General features: G+C 38.5%; 1 protein-coding gene across 10 annotated transcripts in view; it reads right to left on the reverse strand.

Moving 5' to 3' along the window:
• EZH2 (enhancer of zeste 2 polycomb repressive complex 2 subunit) overlaps positions 1 to 20,306 on the reverse strand; it is a gene marked incomplete at its 5' end in the record, with an annotated part of 37,601 nt that extends 17,295 nt beyond the window's left edge. For 2 of the 10 annotated variants that reach the window (XM_082845970.1, XM_082845965.1), the window contains 7 exons: positions 2,251 to 2,414; positions 2,960 to 3,062; positions 3,987 to 4,127; positions 5,060 to 5,180; positions 8,085 to 8,201; positions 19,503 to 19,604; positions 20,190 to 20,306. In XM_082845970.1, the coding sequence (XP_082702096.1) occupies positions 2,251 to 2,414; positions 2,960 to 3,062; positions 3,987 to 4,127; positions 5,060 to 5,180; positions 8,085 to 8,201; positions 19,503 to 19,604; positions 20,190 to 20,306 (865 nt within the window). Of the gene's footprint in view, positions 1 to 2,235; positions 2,415 to 2,959; positions 3,063 to 3,986; positions 4,128 to 5,059; positions 5,181 to 8,084; positions 8,202 to 19,475; positions 19,605 to 20,189 lie in introns of all 10 variants that reach the window. The other 8 variants (XM_082845971.1, XM_082845966.1, XM_082845968.1 and 5 more) reach the window with 4 other exon arrangements.
• Positions 20,307 to 21,526: the final 1,220 nt, after the last annotated feature.

Genomic DNA, 21,526 nt, shown 5'->3' on the forward strand with positions numbered 1-21,526 from the left:
TCGGGGGACGGGCTCAGTACAGCAGAAGACTATGCAGCTGTCCAGACAGGAATAATATCTACAATGTTAAGTCCAACAGGGAAAACGCCTGGAGAGTATGGCACTATTTGAATAGGGTGGTTGGGAAAAGAGAGGAATGTATTTGTATTTGCCAGAAGAAACTACAGAAAGACACAGAAGAACTAACAGCAGAAGTGGTTTACCTACAGGGGAGTGAGGATGCAGACAGGAGGGGTGGGGGATTTCGCTGGATGCCTTTTAATGCTTTTTGGAAATGTAAGTCATGTGAATGATGATTTATTTTAAAAATAACAATAGCTAAACACAAGCCAAGTGCTATTTTAAGTATTTTGCACATAGTAAATAATAAATTTAATCCTCATGACAGTTTGTATTATTCCCATTAGACAAAGAACAAAAAGCACAAAATGCTGTATTTAACAGGTATGTTTAATAATGTATTTAATGACTTCTTTTACCTAAGAAAAATATATAGTGTGTGATATTTTGTCCAAGTCAGTGTAAAGCAATTAAATGCCTGTAGAATGTGTTAGGGCTACACTATGAAGAGCCTGGCTCTAGTGGAACAAGGGGGAAGGGTGGGCACAGCAGTGCTGGACCCGCGTCTCCCACGCACTGCAGTGAGCAGCCCACCGGTCAGTCCCAGAGAACCAGCTTCATTAAGCACAACACTTTTCTCCTCCTCTCCCCAGCATGAATAATGAGACGATGAGTAGGTTCAAGGTTCATCCAAATTACTCAGATTGGAATAGCACAATAAAATAACTCTTGTAATAATGTTTAAAAGTAGTACCCTCCTGCCTTGGCTCATCTGTACAAAAAAGGTCCATCAAATGCTACATCTATAAACAACAAATTGGAGGGACCACTGCATTGACTCCAATGAAAGAGCTCCCACCAACTTTTTTGCTATAGTGATATCTGAATGCAATTTACAGTATTCTTAAGAACTGGACATTATGTTATAAAATGATCATGTGTAAAGGGGAATTAAATGCAGTTCAAAACAACTACTTCAAGGCCTGTGTAACGACAATGCTGCCAAGCCCAAGTAAGTAAGCCTACAATGGCTGGAGTATGGCTGGCTTCTACGGATTATTACAACTACCAAGTCATCAATTTAGGAGCACGGACAACAGCTGCAAGGAGATACAATGGTAATTCAGAAAGTCTACTTCAAGTTTTTCTAAATTAAGATAACTAAACCACTAATACTTCACACACACACACACAAACACACACACACACAAACACACAAATGACCATTTCCAGACCTAGATACACATCATGTAACAAATTATGTGCTGCAGCAAACATTAAGAAGATAGAGCAAAAACTCAAAATAAGGCAAGATATAGCTGCTTAGGCAGCTAATTAACATTAAGAGGTACCACTGGAAAATGAGGGAAAAAATTGTAAAAGGTGGGCACAGGAACTCCAAAAGGGCAAAGCAACATGAACCCATTTAGCACAGAGACAAAGGTGTTATGCCACAGATGGTCACACAAAACTCTAATGTGGAAAAAGCTAACCTACATTAAGTAAACTCTGCTTAGGAACCAGGAGGTATGAAATATATTTTCAAAAAACGTGCCTCAAAAGTAGCTGGTACTTTCTAAATTGTACTTAATTAAGTTCCAGGTACCTGGAAATTTTACTAAGAAACTTCATTCCCCAGCAATGTCAGAAAAAGAAAGTAATATCCTATGTACCATACGTAAATCTCATTAAGAACATGTTATGCTTTACCTGTATTCAAATGCAGGTGTTTTTAAAAGCAACGTATTCAGAGGATGCCCCTCCCCCCCCAAAAAAAACCAGATTTGGCACTAAACAGACAAGAATATATAGAAACACCTTTTTAGCCAATTTCTTATTCACCAAGTTATTCATCAGTATTGGCAATGTTGCTCTGGGCCATCAGCTAGGTCACAGTAAGTTTTATTATAAAACAATTGTTCGGTTAGCATTTATGGAAAAATCACTGATCTGTATTCCAAGTTAGTGGGAGACAGAGCAGTGTCAGCTTAACATGTGCAAAAGACTTCAGAGCAACCCTTAAGCAGCAAATTAGAAAATAACAATACTATGATGCTAACGTATTTTTCAGTCGTAACTGCAAGATTAAATGACAAATTCTAGTGGTAATCAATGACACTTCCCAAGTTGCTTTAACACATAATTCCACAACAAAGATAGAAAATGTAAACGTACAATAACTGCACTTACGATGTAGGAAGCAGTCATATTTAAAACATCGCCTACAGAAAAGCGTATGAAATGAGTGCAAGCTCTGCTCCCTCTGAACAGACTTGGCATTTGGTCCATCTATGTTGGGGGTACACTCAGGGGGAAGTGCACCTGGGAGCTGCTGCTCAGTGAGTTCTTTGTACCTAACATTAACCAAGAAAAATGGAAGTAAAGGTGAAACAAGAATTACATCTTTGAAAATAAATTTTCTACAAGATTTCTGTGTATTATTTTTGATGTTTATCTTGCCTAAAACACACAAAGAAGTTTAGCCTACAACAATATTTAAATGAAGAGCCAATTAAATATTATGCATGGTATATCAAGAAACAAATTCACTAAATGTGATTCAGATCTGTCATGAAAAATGTTACTATATTCATTAAAATGAAACATCAGCTGCACTAAAATTTCTACAGGCGTCCCGAGAGATTTCCTCTTACACGCATTCCTGTAAATTGTGTGTGTACGTGGGCGTGTCTGCACGCGCGCGTGCAAATTCATCCCATCTACCATAAATGGAGTACAGGGTACCAGATACATACACGTATTAGTTCAAGTATCCTGCAGATGTTGGGAACACACGAAGTGGGGAGCTCACTGGCTACATTAGTTCCATTTCTAAAGAACCAAAATGGTGAGTTAAAGACCATACGAGGCAAAACCATGGCCAAAGAACAAATCTTACTTTTCCTTTAGCTCTTCTGCTGTGCCCTTATCTGGAAACATTGAGGAAATAGCTTCGAAAATTTTATCAGAAGGAAATTTCCGAGGTGGGCGACTTTCTTTATCTAAACAGGGAAATGTGAAAGGAAAAAAGAATGAAAGTGAACAAGCTTGCCAGTCTTTCATTTCCCTCGTGCCTAACGAAGCTGCCTTCCCAGGAAATTGCCGGCTCTGTTTCACTTCCTTCCGACAAATCTCACAAGGACCTGGGAGGCTGGTGGGCCAGACGAAACTCAAACTCAAGCGTGGGAAGCTGCAAGTGTGCCGGGAGGCTCAGCCCCTAACTGACGCCGCGGGCCTGTCTGGCCACTGACCCACCTTGGCTGTAAAATGAGGAGCCAGGTGATCACTAAGGCGCCTGTTATAAAAAACTGTACGCTTCTTTGAAACTGCAATTTTCCCCCATATTCTTCTATGCTGTCTTAATAACGAGCTTTGTCCGGTCTTCACCAACTGCCAAGCTCTTAGTTGGGACCCTCTAATTTTCTGGCAAACCGTAATTAGTGTAGCGGTTAAAACGTATGCTCTGGGGTCAGTTAGAGCTGGTTCCGAACACAGCATTTTCTGGGTTCTGTTTCCTCCCAATACTGTGATCTTAAGTTACCTCACCTCACTAAACCCATCTCCTCAACTATGAGGTGGATCTGATGATAAAAGCCACCTCGTGGAATATTATGAGAATTAAATGTCTATACGCATATAAAGTGACGAGCACACAACTTGTTCATAGTCAATGACCAGTATGCTATATATATGTTATATAATGATTATGATGACTGCCCAGGGAAACCAAAAACAAAACGTTATTTTGCTAGCCAAGGGAAATAAAGTGCAGGATGAAATGTTATAAATAATATTCTAATTTTGATTATACTACCACTGATATAATATTTAACAAAAGAAAAAAGAAGGAAGGAAGATTTACCTATACTCTATTGTTTTTGAAAATTGCTGTAATGGCTACACGCAAATGTAACAGACAGACGTACCTTCTCGGTTCTCCTCTAGATCTTTCTGTTTTTCTTCTCTTTCATCAGGATCATCTCCATCATCATCATCATCATCATCATTGTATTGACCAAGAGCATTCACCAACTCCACAAAAATTTCATCATTTATAAACCCACATTCTGAAATTCATCAAGTCAAATATCAGAAATACACAAAAGTTCACGTATGCTTTTGTTAATTTGTAAGAAACAGCTGGAGCCTATCAATCAGTAGCATAACACTATTATTAAAATGCAGCGAGGAAAGATCATTTTCAGGACTGGCCTGAGGCAAAGTCGGAAGTAGTACTTATCCTCAACACCTGTCATTTTCACAAGCTTCCAGTGCCTGCGACCACAGCCTAATTCTCTAGAGACTAACTATGGCCTTCGCCTCCTTCCAAACAATGCATCTGCCAGACCTTGCTGTCCACTCCTGACAGGAACATGTGAGGATGTTACACGTTACCCTCCTGCCAGGAACTTTAACAGGGTCTCCTGTTAAATCACCAAAGCTGTGATTCTAATGACAGGATTTCAGGTCCTGTGGTTGCCTAGTGGGGAAGGTATTTTCGAACATAGGGCCTTTTGGAGCCCATGTCACATAAGCAGAAGCCCTATTCCTCACTGATTTTATTGCTAAAGAATCTTAAAATCTACATACACTCAAACAATTCTATTTAATTTACATGTTATTGACATCACAGTTTGTTATGACCAGCTATGAATTATTTTCAACTGGCAAGCATGATCCTTCAATTTAAAAATAGGGTGCTAACACATATATATGGAATCTAAAAAAAAAAAAATGGGGCTTCCTTGGTGGCTCAGTGGTTAAGGATCCGCCTGCCAATGCAGGGGACACGGGTTCGAGCCCTGGTCCGGGAGGGTCCCACATGCCGCGGAGCAACTAAGCCCGTGCACCACAACGACTGAGCGTGCACTCTAGAGCCCGCAAGCCACAACTACTGAGCCTGTGCTCTGGAGACCGCGAGCCACAACTACTGTTTTAAAAAAGTAATAAAATATCAATTCTCTGGCCGTGTTTCCAAGAGAATAAACACATGACTAACCTCTATCCCCGTGTACTTTTCCATCATAATTTTTTATTAGTTCTTCAATGAAAGTCCCGTCCTGGTCTAAAACTTCATCCCCCATGTAAGGAATGTTATGTAAAACAGTTTCATCTTCCACCTAAAAGTAAAAAATATTTAAAAAGCAGGCTTATCCTGAGTATCAAATTTTTTTAAGAGTAAATGTAACATAACTGAAATACAACAATATTTTTTCATAAGTAGATGTCTGTACCCAGTTCTCCAGATCTAAAATAATAGACATCAAATTCTAAAAGCCACAAAGAAGTAAAAAACCCTTCATATCAATAAGCATATCTGAGAAAACAAACTGTTTACAGGGAAATAATTTAAGAAAAAATACTGTATTACCTAATCTGTCATCAATCATTAAAACTTACCGTTATTTTATGTACCTCTAAGAAAGGAAAAAATACTGCAAATTACGACTCATCATCAATTTTAAGACATGCCTATTTCAGACGTTTCAAAGTTTTCTTAGGATCAATGAAATATGGTTTATCAAAACCAGCGAGGGATTCCCTGGTGGTGCAGTGGTTAAGAATCCGCCTGTGAATGCAGGGGCCACGGGTTCGAGCCCTGGTCCAGGAAGATCCCACATGCCGTGGAGCAATTTAGTCCATGCGCCACAACTACTGAGCCTGAGTACTGCAACTACTGAAGCCCACGCGCCTAGAGCCCACGCTCCGCAACAAGAGAAGCCACCGTGATGAGAAGCCCGCGAACTGCAACGAAGAGTAGCCCCCGCTCGCCCCAACTAGAGAAAGCCCGCGCGCAGCAATGAAGACCCAATGCAAAGACAAAATAAATAAATTTATTAAAAAAAGGATAGTCCACAAAAAAAGAACCCATAAATAACCATACCCCCAAAAAAGGAAAAGGAAATAAAAACTAATGTAAGGGCTTCCCTGGTGGCACAGTGGTTGGGAGTCCGCCTGCCGATGCAGGGGACACGGGTTCGTGCCCCGGTCCGGGAAGATCCCACATGCTGCAGAGCGGCTAGGCCCGTGAGCCATGGCCACTGAGCCTGTACGACTGGAGCCTGTGCTCCGCAATGGGAGAGGCCACAACAGTGAGAGGCCCGCGTACCGCAAAAAAAAAAAGACATGAAGTTTCTGAAGTCCATATCTAAATATGGAGACTAAAACAAGGATAGGTCTAAGTCTTAAGGGGCCTCTGAACAAGGTATTGGTTAAAAACAGAATTTCAGAAAGATAATTCTGATAAACAGAATGGACTGGCTAAGACTGACGGGAGGACATGGCAACTATGTGAAGTGTGAGGTGCCTACCGCTGCTCGGCCTTTCGGCTAAGATCAAATGTCAAGTGTGAGGTGCCTTAAGCTGGCCCATGATCGACAGGGAGGAATACGCCGGCAAAAGGCTGTGACACACACACGGAACTGTCACGTAGGAGCAGGCAGGAAACAGGAAGAAAAGGGAAATTTTTCAAATTATTCCTACATAACAAATTTAGGATAACTGCAGAGTTCTTAAAGATAATGGTACCTTCGACAAACAAGGAAAAGGGAAACTGGGAGAAAAAGTGCATATGGGGTATAAAAGGAAAATTTAGATGTTAACGTATTTATTGTTCTGTTCAGGGTCAAGCTTATCTACAACTAATGAGTCTAGCTGCCATCACACCTCACCTGCACTAATCCCATTTAAACTGGGAGAGTTAATTATTTTGGACACAAGCCAAAATTAAATGACAATTAGCTATTTTGTCTTCCCAATTATAGCCATATAACCTTTGCACCTCAAAATATATCCCAGCCATAATAAAGATAGCTTGCCTGACCTAGCTTTCGTCACCAGCAAAACCCATGGATGATGATTCATAATGTTTATTGACACCTTTGGAGGGGGAGATAAATCAGGAGTTTGGGGTTAACATATACACATTACTATATACAAAATAAACAACAAGGACCTACTGTATAGCACAAGGAACTATAGTCAATATCTTGTAATAACCTATAATGGAAAAGAATCTGAAACAATCACTTTGCTGTATGCCTGAAACTAACACAACAGTATAAACTGACTATACTTCAATTTTTTAAATGGTTTAAAAAAAAAGAAGTAAAATTTATTGACTTTAAACACTGTATGCTTTCAGAATTACAGTCTGTGAAAATATGAACCCTCCCAGAAGCTCCTGCAACGTGATTCTCAAACAAAATGTTTCTGAATAAAGCCTTAAATGCACAAAAATACACAATGGCAAAAGAGAATCTGAAGTTTGCCTTTAAGCCTCCACTGCAAAATTTTTAAGAGCAAAGTTACTGAAGCCATTAGAAACATCTATTTATTTAAAAATCTAGCAGGTAATTCTCTAAAGTAGGCTCACCAAGGACTTCCATCAACACTGAAATAGCCCTATTATTTTATATACCAACTAAGTAATAAAACTATGTATTTTTAATTTAACAACACAAGTCAAGAATGCATACTCAAATTTCTCTTTTGTTCCATCCTCCTTCATCCTACTTCTATAAAGAATTAAATACTGGCATTTCATTACAAAAGCTATTGTGCCAGTGTTATCTGTGGAAAAGTGCTTAACCTTGCCCTGAGAATATTTCATAGTGTACATTATCATTTAATAACATGCTGCCTAAAATTGTTTTAAATAATACGTTCTCAATTAACAAAACCTCAAAGTCAGACTGAGATTACAGGATACTGACTAACATCTTCAAGGATAAGAACTAGAAGCTTCATCTTTCAAATATATTTTTAATCCCAGGTATGGCTTTTGCTTAATACTTTTCCTTTGGAGAATATTTTAACTAGAAAGGACTAAGAAAAGAGCAACATCAACACCGAAAAGGCTTAAAAATACATATATTAATTGGTTTAAAAAATTACTCTAAGTACTCCCATTTCGATAGCTATTTTTACTTATACTATCTTAACTCACCTTGACAAGAAAATTATCTATGCTTTTTTATTTAAAAGAAGTGATTAGCAAATAAGAAGACACATTATTTACATACCATGAAATTCTGCTGTAGAGGAGACCAAGAATACATTATGGGTACTGAAGCAACTGCATTCAGAGTCTTTAACGGGATGACTTGTGTTGGAAAATCCAAGTCACTGGTCACCGAACACTAGAACAGAAAAAAATAAAATTGACTCGTAAGAATAAAAGGACAACCTGAAGCTGTAGGCATCATATTATAAAGAGATGCTGCCTACTTACAGCATTTTGAAAAAGAAATTTCTTTACTGAGACGGTAAGTTCATAAAAACCAGAAAGGATTCTCTCCTCTCTTTTACTTAGCGATAGAAAAAGCTTCAGATTTTGCAAATTTTCAAAACCTTCCAAACCCTTCCATACTTACCAGTATCAATAAGAATCAAATATTATAATTAGGTTGGCCTCAGATTAACTGCTCCTTGCTTTCACTATAAATTTTCTACCTCACTGCTTAATTTCATTTACAACTCATCCACATGGAATAATATATATATATATACCAAATATGCCACTTAAATCTTAATAAGAATATAGAAACTTGTAAGGTTAACCTTTCTTACCTTTACCTTCCCTTTTTAAAAACCCAAGTGTCATTTGCTGATATTATCAGATGATACACAAATATTAAAGGTAACAGACCTGAATTTCAATCACAACGAAATGGATTCAAATCAATTCTGCAGAAGTGTAATCTCTAAATTATTAACAATAATATCTAATGTTATTAAGCACTTCCTATGTGCTAGGCACTATTTTAAACACTTACACGTCTTATATTTAGTCCTCATAACAGCGCTGTATGATGGGGACTATTCTTAGCGCTCATTTTACAGGTGAGAAAACTAAGATAGAGAAAGGATACGTAACTGGCCCAAAGTCATACACTGTTAGGGCTAGAATTTAAACCCAGAACGTCTGACTCTGGAGCCCCTGCTCTTACCCACTACACGTATTATCACGATACCACATTTCTATACATTTCTAATACCGGTTAAGTAAATATATTTCCCTGACATACCGTATTTCATCCAATCTACGATGACATCAATTTCAAAGCACACCATTATCTTCTGTATCATTAAGAAAATAATGTTGCCAATTAAACTATAACACAATGCTTTCTTATCATAGTGATTCTAAGATGCATGCCAGTTTCAGATGTTAAAATGTTAAAAAGTTTGCATCTTTGACTTGATGAAATACGGTAAAGATCTGTGCCCAAATACCACAGCACTCTCCATCCTGTCTAGGAATCCAGCTTTTCTTAAAAGAGTACCATTACCCAATTATCATGTCTCCAGAGCCTTCTCAAAAATACCCTGGACATATAATCCATGAAAATAGAGCAAAAAGAAGTAGAATTGAAGTAGTAAAATGAAACCAAAAAAGTCATGTCTATACAACACACATAATTATTAAATGTTTCATTTTTATTTAAGAGGACTTAAAAATCGTGGGTCTAGATTTGGTGAAATCAGAGTGGAAGTCTTTGGCATCCAGGCCCACCTGGCCCTCAGCACTTCCTCAGGCCAGGGGGATAATCTTCCAATAGTCACAGTCACCGCAGCACAAAAATAGTTCCTTCCTCAGTGGAAGTGAAGGTTTAAAGATAGAGTAGTTAGGAAGAACTGTGACAGTGATTAATCCATTAATTTGCTTTCCAAAAGGGCAAAGATTAAAGATAATACTAGAAAGCTCATAGCTCAAGTAAATAAGAAGGTGTGAACAGTTTACTAAAACTCCAGAACCCGCAATCTTTCCCTGTTTCCTTCTTTGGCCTCTGATGCAATTCCTCATCCATCCGTCCAATAATAACAGCAGTTAACATTTATTGAGCACGTACTATGTTGCAGGCACTGTGCTAAGTGCTTTATATACATTTTCTTAACCACTTCTCATCTTAGCCTTTGGCATCACGATTTCACAAAATGAGGAGGAGACTGAGGTTCAGAGAGGTTAAATAACTTGCCTAGTAAGAAAGGTAGTAAATTACCAAGCCAGGATGGAAGCCTAAGTCTGATTCCAACACCCACAAGCTTCATGCCTATGCTCTAGTTCTCACCCTGAGATGCCCGTGCAATGGGTGCTGTGCAAGAGAGACACCCAACAGTGTCACAGGGCATCTCCTCCCCCAGCATCTGCCTCTTGTCCTATTCCTACCATGTCTTCATTCCTTCTTCTTAAGTTACTTAACCAGGTCACTCTGGGGCAAGGAGTGGTTATAACTACGGAATAAAGTGCTATACACTACCCAGTGATTTTTAAATACAAAATAATTTCATTTATTGCAAAACAATTAAATTGGAGTTTTTGATTTTTGTTCTACACATGGTAGAGGTAAATTAATTCTGTGATTTTAATTCTGAAGACTGGCCCCCTTTAAAGCCTGGGGGGCGAGGGGGAGCTGCTGCTTCTCCAACTCTGACTTATTCACCTGCTTTAATATCTAAATCCAAGGTCACACTTACGGGAGGACTGCTGAATATCCTATTCAACTACCAGACAGGAGGAACGCTGGCTCTGTTCCACCTGTTTGCTCTAGTGACAGAAAATGCTCTGAGTCTACTGAACGAGGTCAGCTGACTTTTCCGTTAACAGAAAGAACTTAGAGAAGCACAGAAAATAAGACAGCAAAGGCTGCAGCGCTAAGTACTATCTCCAACCCCACACCTGCCATACCCCCATGACCCATCACCTCAATTCTGAGTCATAAAAGTGTCACCAAGGGGCTGGAAATAAGCTCTCAAAGCGGCTGTGGCAGAGTGTGGTTTTACCTCTGTCTCGCAACAATACTCAGCACAGTGTCTCAAAAAAGAGTAGGCACTCAAAAAATGTTTCTGGAACAAACCGACTGCATTTGCTGATTTTTCCCTAATGGAGACTTCGACTTCAATTTCTTTTTAAAGCTAAGAGAACACCTATTTAGCAAATTGAAGGTCTATACCCACCTCATTATCTATGTAGTATCTCTAGAAACCTACCCCATTCTTTAACTATTAACCTTAACTAATAACCATATCCCTTTCATTTATGAAATAATATTCAAATGCAAAAGCATTTGTTGGTAAAACAAGTTTGGGAATTCTTATTTATTGACTTACAGGAAAATTACTCAAAAATCCCAGTTACTTACCAGTAACTTTTTTTCTTTGAAAATGTATCATCCTTGACACTTTGTATTATTGTCTCGTATCACTCAGAGCACTGAAAAGGATTTTGACCTCATGGGTCTCCACAGCATTTTACCTGATCAGAGTCATATGTCTTGGACTCAGGAACTCACTAGGAGACCAATAGCAACAAAATAAATTCTCTAATTCTAGTTCCAACCTGAGGATCACACAAGGAAGTTGTTGTAGGTAATCCATCATTGATGGTAAAGAAAGAAAACAACTATATTAGTTACCAAGGATGCTACATTTTCAGAGAAACACAGCTTACTGGTAAGTAACCAGGTTCCTCTGAGGATGGATAGACTTACATCAACCAGCTGGTACAATAGGCGACTGTGTGGCTGGACCACTGGGAGCTGGAGAGGGAAGTCAAGCCAAAAATAGTAGTTGTAGGAGTACACAACCAAACTGAGACTCTTGGCAGAAGGCTGGTTCCAAGTAAAAACTGTGTTATGGAAAATCGTAGAGGGAAGAGCAGGTGAATGGCCTGCAGGGAAGGGAAAGAAATTAACACACCCTACTATGTGCCAAGCACTGTGCTAGAGACTTTACCAAAGTTAACTTCTTTAAAATTCACCACTACCCTAGGAGGTAGGTATGACTCCCCATCTTACAGTGGGACATCACAAAGGGCAACAGTCATAGCCATCCGGTCTCTCAACAATCTTTAACATTAGAAGGGTTATGTCCGACTTCCATATAGTAGGGGGAAAAATACACTCAGTTAGCCAAGTTAAAAATATTCTTGGATCCTGGTTGGTCCATTTAATTCAAGCCAGAGACACAATAAACTGGTGATGTTGTCTAATATCCTTTAGCTTTTCCGAGTAAAAACAATAAGGAACTGTCTCACATCTAAGGTGTATGAAAGAAAGCATGAGCTGCCACCCAGCTCCAGGAAAAGCTGAGGATTTCTGAAACTACCCACATTCTTCAAGATTTGAGTAGAGAAAAGATGACACACCAAGTTTTAAACCAGCTAGGCCTTCTGGTGAAAATGATCGTGTACATAACTTAATTTCAGACTGCTTTTATGTGAAGTAAGTACTGAAGAAAAAACTGGAATGAGGTAAGTATCAGGTCTGGGTCAAGAAAAGCTCATAGTAGAAGTGAGTTCCTAACTCACTCAGGATGATTAGGAGAAGGGTGGTTAAGGAGAGGGTCAGAAATAAAACATCCTGGTCGGATCTTGACACAGGCACATTTAATTAAAGCAGCTAATCAAGGGCGCTGGAGCAAAGCAGCTAATCAAGGGCGCTGGAGCTAAGGAGTACAAGAGTGGTTCACGCCGGACTGTAAATTATTCTCATTTCTGCTGCTGGATATGTATGTTGCAGAGCCGTCCGGACTGGGGGGAACCTCCACCAGCAACACGAGGCTCCTGCCCTGAGCTCACTTAAGAACAGAAAGATGCCGCCCTATAAGCATCAGTCTGGCGCTTCTTCCGGGGGGGGGGGGGGGCGGCATGTACAGCATTTCACACAGAACAGGCAACATGTGAAGTACAATTTCAGGAAGTTTGGACCCTTAAAGCTCTTCCCTGCTTCCTAGCTTCAGAAGCCTGAGCCCGAGTAAAGAGGTCATAAATCTATAAACCTGGTTAATATAGTAACTACTAAAAACCCAATGCAGTCTGGGTCTGAAGGGGGCTGTTAGGGTAAATCATCTCCTCATAATCTGCAGTTTTGCTAAAATACTGGAGATCAGAAACAGAACAATAGTCACAGGACATAAGTTGGTAAAACTACAAAAACACCCAACACAGCATGTAAAGCACGTAACCAGAGCCATGTTTGTCCGTGACATGCAAACTCAAGAACCTAATTCAGTAATAGTCCTGCGAGTGACAAATAAGACCATTGCTATCATTGAAAAAAAAAAGAAAGTAAACAAAAACTAAGAAGCAGAACAAAGAATAAAGTCATGGTTTCCATCAGCTGTGGCAGCACAGCCGTTGTGAAGCCTCGCTCCCATGAGTGGACGTGGGGCTGAACGCCACAGAGCAGCAGAGCCATTGGCTAAGGTAAAAGGGCAGGACGGCCACCGGACCGTAGTCTCAGAAGCGCGAAGCCCTTGCTCAGGTGCTAAACCTGCTCCGTGACCACCAATCAGACAGGCCAATTCTGCTGATCTTTGCAAAACAGATTTATAACCGCTCCCCAATTGCTCACGGATTGATCATTTAGTGAATCGTGCTGAAACAACAAAGCCAAATAGGAAAAAAATTGAAAACAAAATTCCCCACTCACTCTTTACACCAAAGGAAATTCCAAATAGGTTAAATGATGTTAAAATATAAAAATGAAAACTAGAAGGAAAGATGGGTAATTTATAATCTTGAAGTGGATAAAGGCTTTGTAAGCCTTAAAGAAACACAGAAATCAAAAGAAGAAATTCTAATTTGACTACATAAACATTTAAAACTTCTGTATAACCAAAACATCCCAGAAATAGCATGAAAATGGGGGGGGAAATCTGCAGAACGGATGATTAAATCTAGTATTTATAATATACAAAAAGTCCTTTAAAATCATAAGAAAAAGTCCAACCCAATTTTAAAAGATCCAAGACCATAACAGCCAACTCATAAAAGAAATATAAACAAATAGGTACCTAAAATTAACTTCACTGATGAACGAAAGGAGAGCAAATTACAGTAATGTTTTACCTATCACACTGACAAAGATTAACATTTTATGTTGGGAATATAGATAAACAGACACCACTATAAACAGTTGGTGAGAGTGTAAATGTAAAACTTTTGGGGGGCAATCTGGTAATAGCTATTAGAAATTTAAATATGCATATCCTCTTGACCTAGTAATACTGTTTCCAGAAACTCTTCCTACAAAATTACTCAAAAGATGCAAAGATGTGTATGAAGGATATTCACTGAAAGGCTAACTGCAAAAGGAAAAAATAAAAACCTAAACGTTCATCAATTATGAATAGGGCAATTAATTATGGTAAATCCTCAGGACCAAGCACTGTGCATTGTTGAAGATACTGAAGACCTGGACAGATGTACAGCGATGGCCCCAAAAGGCAGGCATGTCTTATCTGGGAATAACTTTTTAAAATAAAATATGTATTATCATTATAATTAACATGTCATAGAAAAAGAAATCAGAGAATAAAAGTCACAGGGCTTGGACGACAGGGCCTTTTGCTCCTGTTTCGTATATTTCTGTTTTATTTGAATTTTTACAGTTAATATTTTACAGTGACCTTTTAATTGAAGAAAAAGATAAAGAACAAAAGTTTCATTGACCCAACAGATATTCACATTAGCTAGTATTAAAAGTGCCTCATCGGTTGCCAAGGTAGCTCATGAAATCTACCCAACCCTCTCAAAATGGTACTCAAATAATATTCTTTTACAAAATCTAGTAAGAGAAGATAAAACAGAATCCCAAGCAGTGGATTTAAGTCAATCCAAATTATCAAGCTAAATTGTGATAGTAGTTCTAGGTCTAATAAAACTTTCTTATTTCTTCAGAGCAATGAACAATTTTTAACATTGCAGACTAGATAGGCATTTCTTTGGGTTTTGGTTCATTCTGTTTGTTTTCAAAACAGCTGTCAAAATTTGGTTTCGCATTTTGAGGACAGACTTGATCTCTGTACTGGTCAATTTGACAATAAATTTTAAAACACAAACTGTATACACAGTGTTCTTGGAGAAAAACAGCAAATTAAACACAACTTCTGGTTTATTCAGTAGTACAAAATAAACATTTGACATTTTTGAAAAGTTCACTTTTTAAACTTAAGAGATATAATCTTAAATTTAAAATATGAACTCAGACATCATAAGTGTATGATATATCTTTAATATATGATAATAATATATAAACTCAAACAACAGAAGTGATCTTTTTTTTACATGGCCTTTTTGGAAAAGCATAAAATGCTTATATTAGCTTCCTTTCAAAAGCAAAGGAACACCTCCTTATGGTCATTAAGTAATATTCCATCTATCTCAGCCGAAAGAAAGCCAGAAAGGAAGCAAAGGCTGCCGTGATTTGAAAAAGTGACCCGAGCAGGAAAGACTGGCAGAGTTAACACAAGATTCAACCAACAGATGGTTAAGAGGGACAAAGAGCAGCAGAAAGCAACTAAGAAACCAGTTTCTTGAGGAACCAAGAAAGGATGGATATGTTCAGACTGAGAGTAAAGACACACACTTGGGAGAACCATTCATCTATGTCTAAGACATGAGAAAAATGACCCAGCTCCCTGCCACATCTGCTCAAATGCTGGGCAGGACATATTGGTCCTATAATCCTGAAATTCACAAAAGAAAGAAAGCATGTTACTGTGTTGAAAGTTGGGAGTATATTTAAGTAAAGAGAACTACACATTGGGTACACCAGCATGTTATTTTTTCTTTGTGTATAGTAACTAAATTTCTATTTACAATTAACTGAGGAAAGTGCATTACCACGTCAATAAATAATGCAATCAAGTGTTTACAGGTAAACAAGACAATGTTTTTCTTCTCCTTCAACAAAAATAAGCCCAAACTGCAAACTTACGAAAGAACTTATACATTCTGCATCATGAAAGAAGCCTCCCCCCCTGAAAAAAATTCATTTGCAAATAACAAATGATAGGTGATGAACTTAAAATTTTAAGATATCAATAGGAAGAGCCAACCTGTACGTACTGAAAAGTCCAAGAGACTTTTAATTCTTCATGAATATGAGGGCTAGGAGGTCCTTCTGATGCTGCTTGTTGTATGTGCTAAACATTCTGAAGAAGCCCCACTTTTCTTACTCTTTCATTAGTAAACAAGACACAGAATTCTTACAAGAACATTACATTCTCCTGGGAATCTAAAAATGCATATTGGCAGGATATTTTTAAATTATTAAACCAATCACACCACTCGCCCAGAAGACAGACATCATTTGAGCGAGCCTCCCTTTCAGTCATAATACATACAAGTAATAAAAATCTTGATATGAAGAATGAATGAAAGGGAAAAGTGCCTTGTTGTTTTCAGCAAGAAATGGAAAATGTACAGAAAGAAATGCACTAGTAAGAACTACAAGAGTAACTCCTAAACCAGCTTCTTCGTCAAAACTGGAAAAACAGACACATTAAAGAACATGATTACCAATGTGCAGACTTAAAGAAGATAAAGTTCTTTACTGACTGATGAGACAAAGTAATGAATGTCACCTAGAAATAATCTTCTGACAAACAGCCACATACTATGACAATACGGCATACATCCCTTGGCCTGTATGTATCGTTTCATAACATTATTAAGCTGAATGCTCCTTAAAAAGATAAACTGAAGAGCAAAGAAAATATATGTAACATATATTACAGTCACTGTCTTCAAGAAGTCAGAAGTATTTTTAAAAAGAGAAAATAGACACATACTCTGTATTAAGATCCTATAGGCAACACGGCTTAGGTTCTGTAACTTCAACACCAAAAAATAAGTACCCACAAGTCTCCTAAAAGCATGCATTAAGGAAACAACAGACTAAAGATGTGGTCTCCAGGCCGACTGCAGGGCTCCTTGATCTCAAGTCAGAATCTACAGCAGTCACTTCATGAGATCAGAGAGTAAACTTGTCAGACTTTCTTTACTAAAATAACCTAGAGAAAATTGGTCATTTTAAAACTGAGCTTATCCCCTTCTACAAGTACAGAAGGGAATAAAGTAGAAGACTTGAGTGAATGACTGAAAATTGTCATTGAATCGTCGTCATGCTCAAAGGATTTAAACTGAAGACAGCACTTATAAAGGATCAGCTTATAAAAATAAGGACTTAATTAAAACACTGTTACAACAGCACTTCCAAATGTTGAAAGCCATGGACGTTCTAGGTGTTTGGGTCAACAGTGCAATCCCAAACTCTGCCAACCCTACAAGCCTATTACTAGGAAAGTCGTTGCAAAAGAGGCTAACTTATTTATCCTCCTGCTTCTGACCTAGTTGACTCCAACTTTTAAAGCATATAAAAGAAACTGATATATTGCTGGAAATGCTCAAACTGAAGAAAAAATAACAGGGATATAGTCCCATCTGAAAAGTAAGGAGACTAGACAGAGATCATTAAAGTCCTTTCCAGCCCTAAAATTCTATTATTTATTGTGATAACACCAAAAAGCTTATCACAAACTATAAACCTTCAGCTTCCAAAAGTCAGTGATGATGGTTTTAAAGGGGCCGGTGGGGGGGGGGGGCGCTAGGAGGAGTAGAAGACGAATCACTTCAAGCAGAATCAGTAATTAAGAGTGGCTCAAAAACAAACGTGCTTTGACCAGAGTTCCACGCAACAAAACCTGAATTCCTGAGGCTAGGGGTTACTTTCCTCCTTTTCCCCTCCTGTTTTGTGAAAATGTTTTTTCTCAACCTGCATGGGGTACTAAGTTTAGAAAAACACTTGTTTCATTAAAATGCTAATTTCTTCTTACAATTTCTCTCACGAACTCAATAAAAAGTTAGGTATCTTTACATTCAATGACTTTTATCTCCACTTGACAAAATTAAAAGCAAAATGCAATTAGTAAATACTCATTTGAATAAACTGTACTCTTAAATTTAACACCAAAAATTGTATCATGAGCAATTCCGGTTGTACATAAATAATGAACTTTAATAATTTCTTAATGTGTCTGAGCAAAGTGTACTCTTCCAGGCCCACATCAGATCATTAGAGCAAGGAAACTGACTTTAATTCTTCTAAGGCTCAGTTTCCTCACCTGGGAATAAAAAAGTGGTAATACAACCGTCACGAAGACAAAATGAGGTAGAGTAGTACCTAGTGCAGTGCCAGAAATCATTACTGCTGTTCACTTTTATTATAAATGTAGGCTGGGCTTTCAACAGCATTTTGAGGTTTGTAATGGGCGGCAAAATTAAGTATTCCGTGTGTTCCTACTTTATTTCTCCAAATTTCTAAAATGTATCCCTCTGGAGAGGAAAAAACGAGGTTTCTTCTTCCTTCACTTCAAAATTTCCAAAAGGTCACTTTCGAAACAATTAGAGGCTCCATCCTGATCCCTTTCGAGAACATTCTGACTGGCAGAGAAAAGAATCCCTTTCACCCTTAGTATATTAATTAGTCATTTACCTCTAATGTGTAGGTCCTGACCTGTTGCAGAAGACTGGAAGGTGTTAATAACATATAATACATATTTATACAACTGCAAGTCAGAGCTTAAAGAGCGGTCAACTGACAAAATGCATAAATAACTAAGAATCATCCCAAGCCATATGTATCAGCATCAAGACCACAACACCATCACTGAAATCACCACTAGGACCATGTCTGTAGCACAGACTGAGCTACTATAACAGCACTGACCAGTCTCTGAAGCCAGTGCGTCACACAATCTCAACAGGTCTCATAAGACAGCAAATTAGTGCTTGATTATTACAATACCATATAAAAAATGACTGCTCATTGAAAACATTATTTTAGAACAAATTCCATTGTTTAGATGCCTTCCATGTTTAGACACCCAGGTCAACAATCATCTACTACATGGTATAATCTAAATTTCAAATCACTTTCTTCCCTCTTTCTGCGTCCATGCCCATTCAAATAGCATTCCATATCATATGCCATGTCTTCCTGCATAAAACAGGTACTTAAACAGAAATGCTTTAACCAAAATCCTACTGATTGGTTCTATACTGTATAAGTTTCTGCCATTTTCTTTTCATCTGGCTGCCACTATGTTTTAATGTGTTATCTCATTATAAAATCTACCACAGATTTATTGCCTTCCTTTGAAAACGGTAATTTTTTGGAGTGATTAAGATCTACCTCGCTCGTTCAAAATAATTCTGTTAAAAAAGGAAATTCTGACCTCTCAACCCCAAATTTAAAAATTCTTATAGAGAGAGCCTTAGAATTTGGACAAAATGTATAATAAGAAGCTTGTTTACTCCATGAGTATGGATGAAAATGAACCATTTCTTACAGCACGGCTAATTCACATGAAGGGGGAGGAAAAAAGACAACTATGCATCAGAAAACCTTGCTCTAACTTGTGATCTGATGAGGACATTCGAGAGTATTTAAAGTTCTTTTTTAATGAACAGTCTTATAAAAATCTAGGAATCAGCTGCACATTAAAGAGAAATAACAATAAAACAAGGGACACCCGAGGTCAGTGGCCTCCTCTCGACAACCAACCAACATTCCAAAAGCAAAAACCAAAATGCACTGATAATTCATACAGCGCGTGAGTTCACCAACCTCCCTGGTCCCGCGCAATGAGCTCACAGAAGTCAGGATGTGCACAGGCTGGATCCTTCGCTGTTTCCATTCTTGGTTTAAGATTTCTGTTCTTTCCAAAATTTTCTGACGATTGGAACTAAACATACTCTTTAAAAAAATGAAGGAGAGGAGAAAAGAAATTGTTCATTGTTAGAAAATTTGTAACATCTCTGATGAAGGTTAAAATTGAGTGATTCCTCAAAAGTATCAGGAACATTCCTTCAAAAGCATATGGATTTTACACTAAACTGTGGTTTCTCACGTTCAAGTAATACAAAAACACCACACCTATTATTTTACTGAGAGTAGAAGGGGAAGAGGAAATTACTTCCATCCTTTCTTTGTTAACTCTGTATATATCTATATTTTTTTTAAATCACAATGACTTTAGGAACACAGTACCATGAAACACATTCCTTTGTATTTGGGTCCTGGGTCTCCACATGCAGTACAAAGTTACACTGAAAAGATGGTGATTTCCAAGTAGACTGAATAACCATTAGATTAAAATCTTTCCACTTCACTAATGTGCATGGTACGATTTTTATGTTAAGACAGACCAAGGACCTTAACTTCCAAGTTTTCATTTATCTTACAGTAAATAAGACCATTTACCCTTTCAAATTAAAACTTATCTTTAGGGAGTAAACCATCCTTAACTGTACCCGCATTTTCACAGAAGACGGAGGATACCTTGACTTCGTCAGCTCGCCTGAACCTCTTGAGCTGCCGCAGGCGCATGTACTCTGACTTTACACGCTTCCGCCAACACACTGGTCCCTTCTCAGATTTCTTCCCAGTCTGGCCCATGATTATTCTAAAAGCAATGGTTTCATATTAAAATCACTAATCTAACCAGCCTGAATATGACCACTTGTGTTTTAATACCCAGCAAACTAACAATCAACAAAAGAAATGACACATAATTACACTGTTGATATTTGCAAGAAGGGTTCTCATTTGTTCTGCATGGTGAAGTCCTTAAAAACATTTCATTCCAAGTATAAATTTTTATTTAATACAACTTTTAAAAGACATTTTTATTTACAAAGATACTCCACTTCTAACTGCAGTCATCCTACAGAAATGTGACCCATTGCAGGAGTTAAGTATATACAGTAATGAGCTGTGAGATCCACACGTGTGGAGTGAAAAAAAAATGTAGACAGATATTCTAAGTTTTTCATCATTAAATTAGTTGCTACAGGCATAAATGAATGACTGAAAAAGATAAATCTGAAAAAGAAGTAAAATCTACATACAGCACCAAAGGTAGAAAATATACAGTACAACATGTGATAACTGTACAAATTAAAGTATTCCTCCTACGCGCACTTTCAACCATGCTTCTCACCTTCAACACTGTGATGAAAGTCTGTGTCTCTGCCTCGGGCCACCTTTCCTCCCATGGGGGCTCCTCTGCTAGCCAGAGGAGAAGGAAGGCAGGGACCCCCTTCCGCCCCATCTGTGGTTGCAGAGGCTCTGGAAGCCGGTTATGTACAATGTGGGCTCAGTCTGCAGTCCACCGGATGTCCAGTTCACACCACAGAGTCTAAACGAGTGTCCTCTTCCAGAACATTTGTTCATCAAAGTGTTAAAACTGTACTTGTATCTTCAAAAGATTAGAAGGACATTCCTCTATCGGATGGTGCAAAGGTGCCACATTAGGGATTTGTGCTTTAATTTATCTAAGTGCAATGGAAAGTCATAGAGTGTTTTAAGTAAAGGGGCAGGGGTAAGATTTACACTCTGGAAAGCCCAGCTGACTGCAGTGCAGCGGCAGGAGGGGCTGGAAGAGAGTAAAAGGCAAAGGTGAGGCCAGGTGAGACTGGAAGGCGGGACTGTCCCTAGACAAGAGACGACGCAGCTTCTTCAACGACACCAGTGATGAGAGAAAGGAAATGATTTCAAGAGTCACTTGAGGGCTTCCCTGGTGGCGCAGTGGTTGAGAGTCCGCCTGCCAGTGCAGGGGACGCGGGTTCGTGCCCCGGTCCGGGAGGATCCCACATGCCGTGGAGCGGCTGGGCCCG

Source organism: Leucopleurus acutus, assembly GCF_964270905.1.
Source record: "Leucopleurus acutus genome assembly, chromosome: 9".
Classification (NCBI taxonomy): Eukaryota; Metazoa; Chordata; class Mammalia; order Artiodactyla; family Delphinidae; genus Leucopleurus; species Leucopleurus acutus.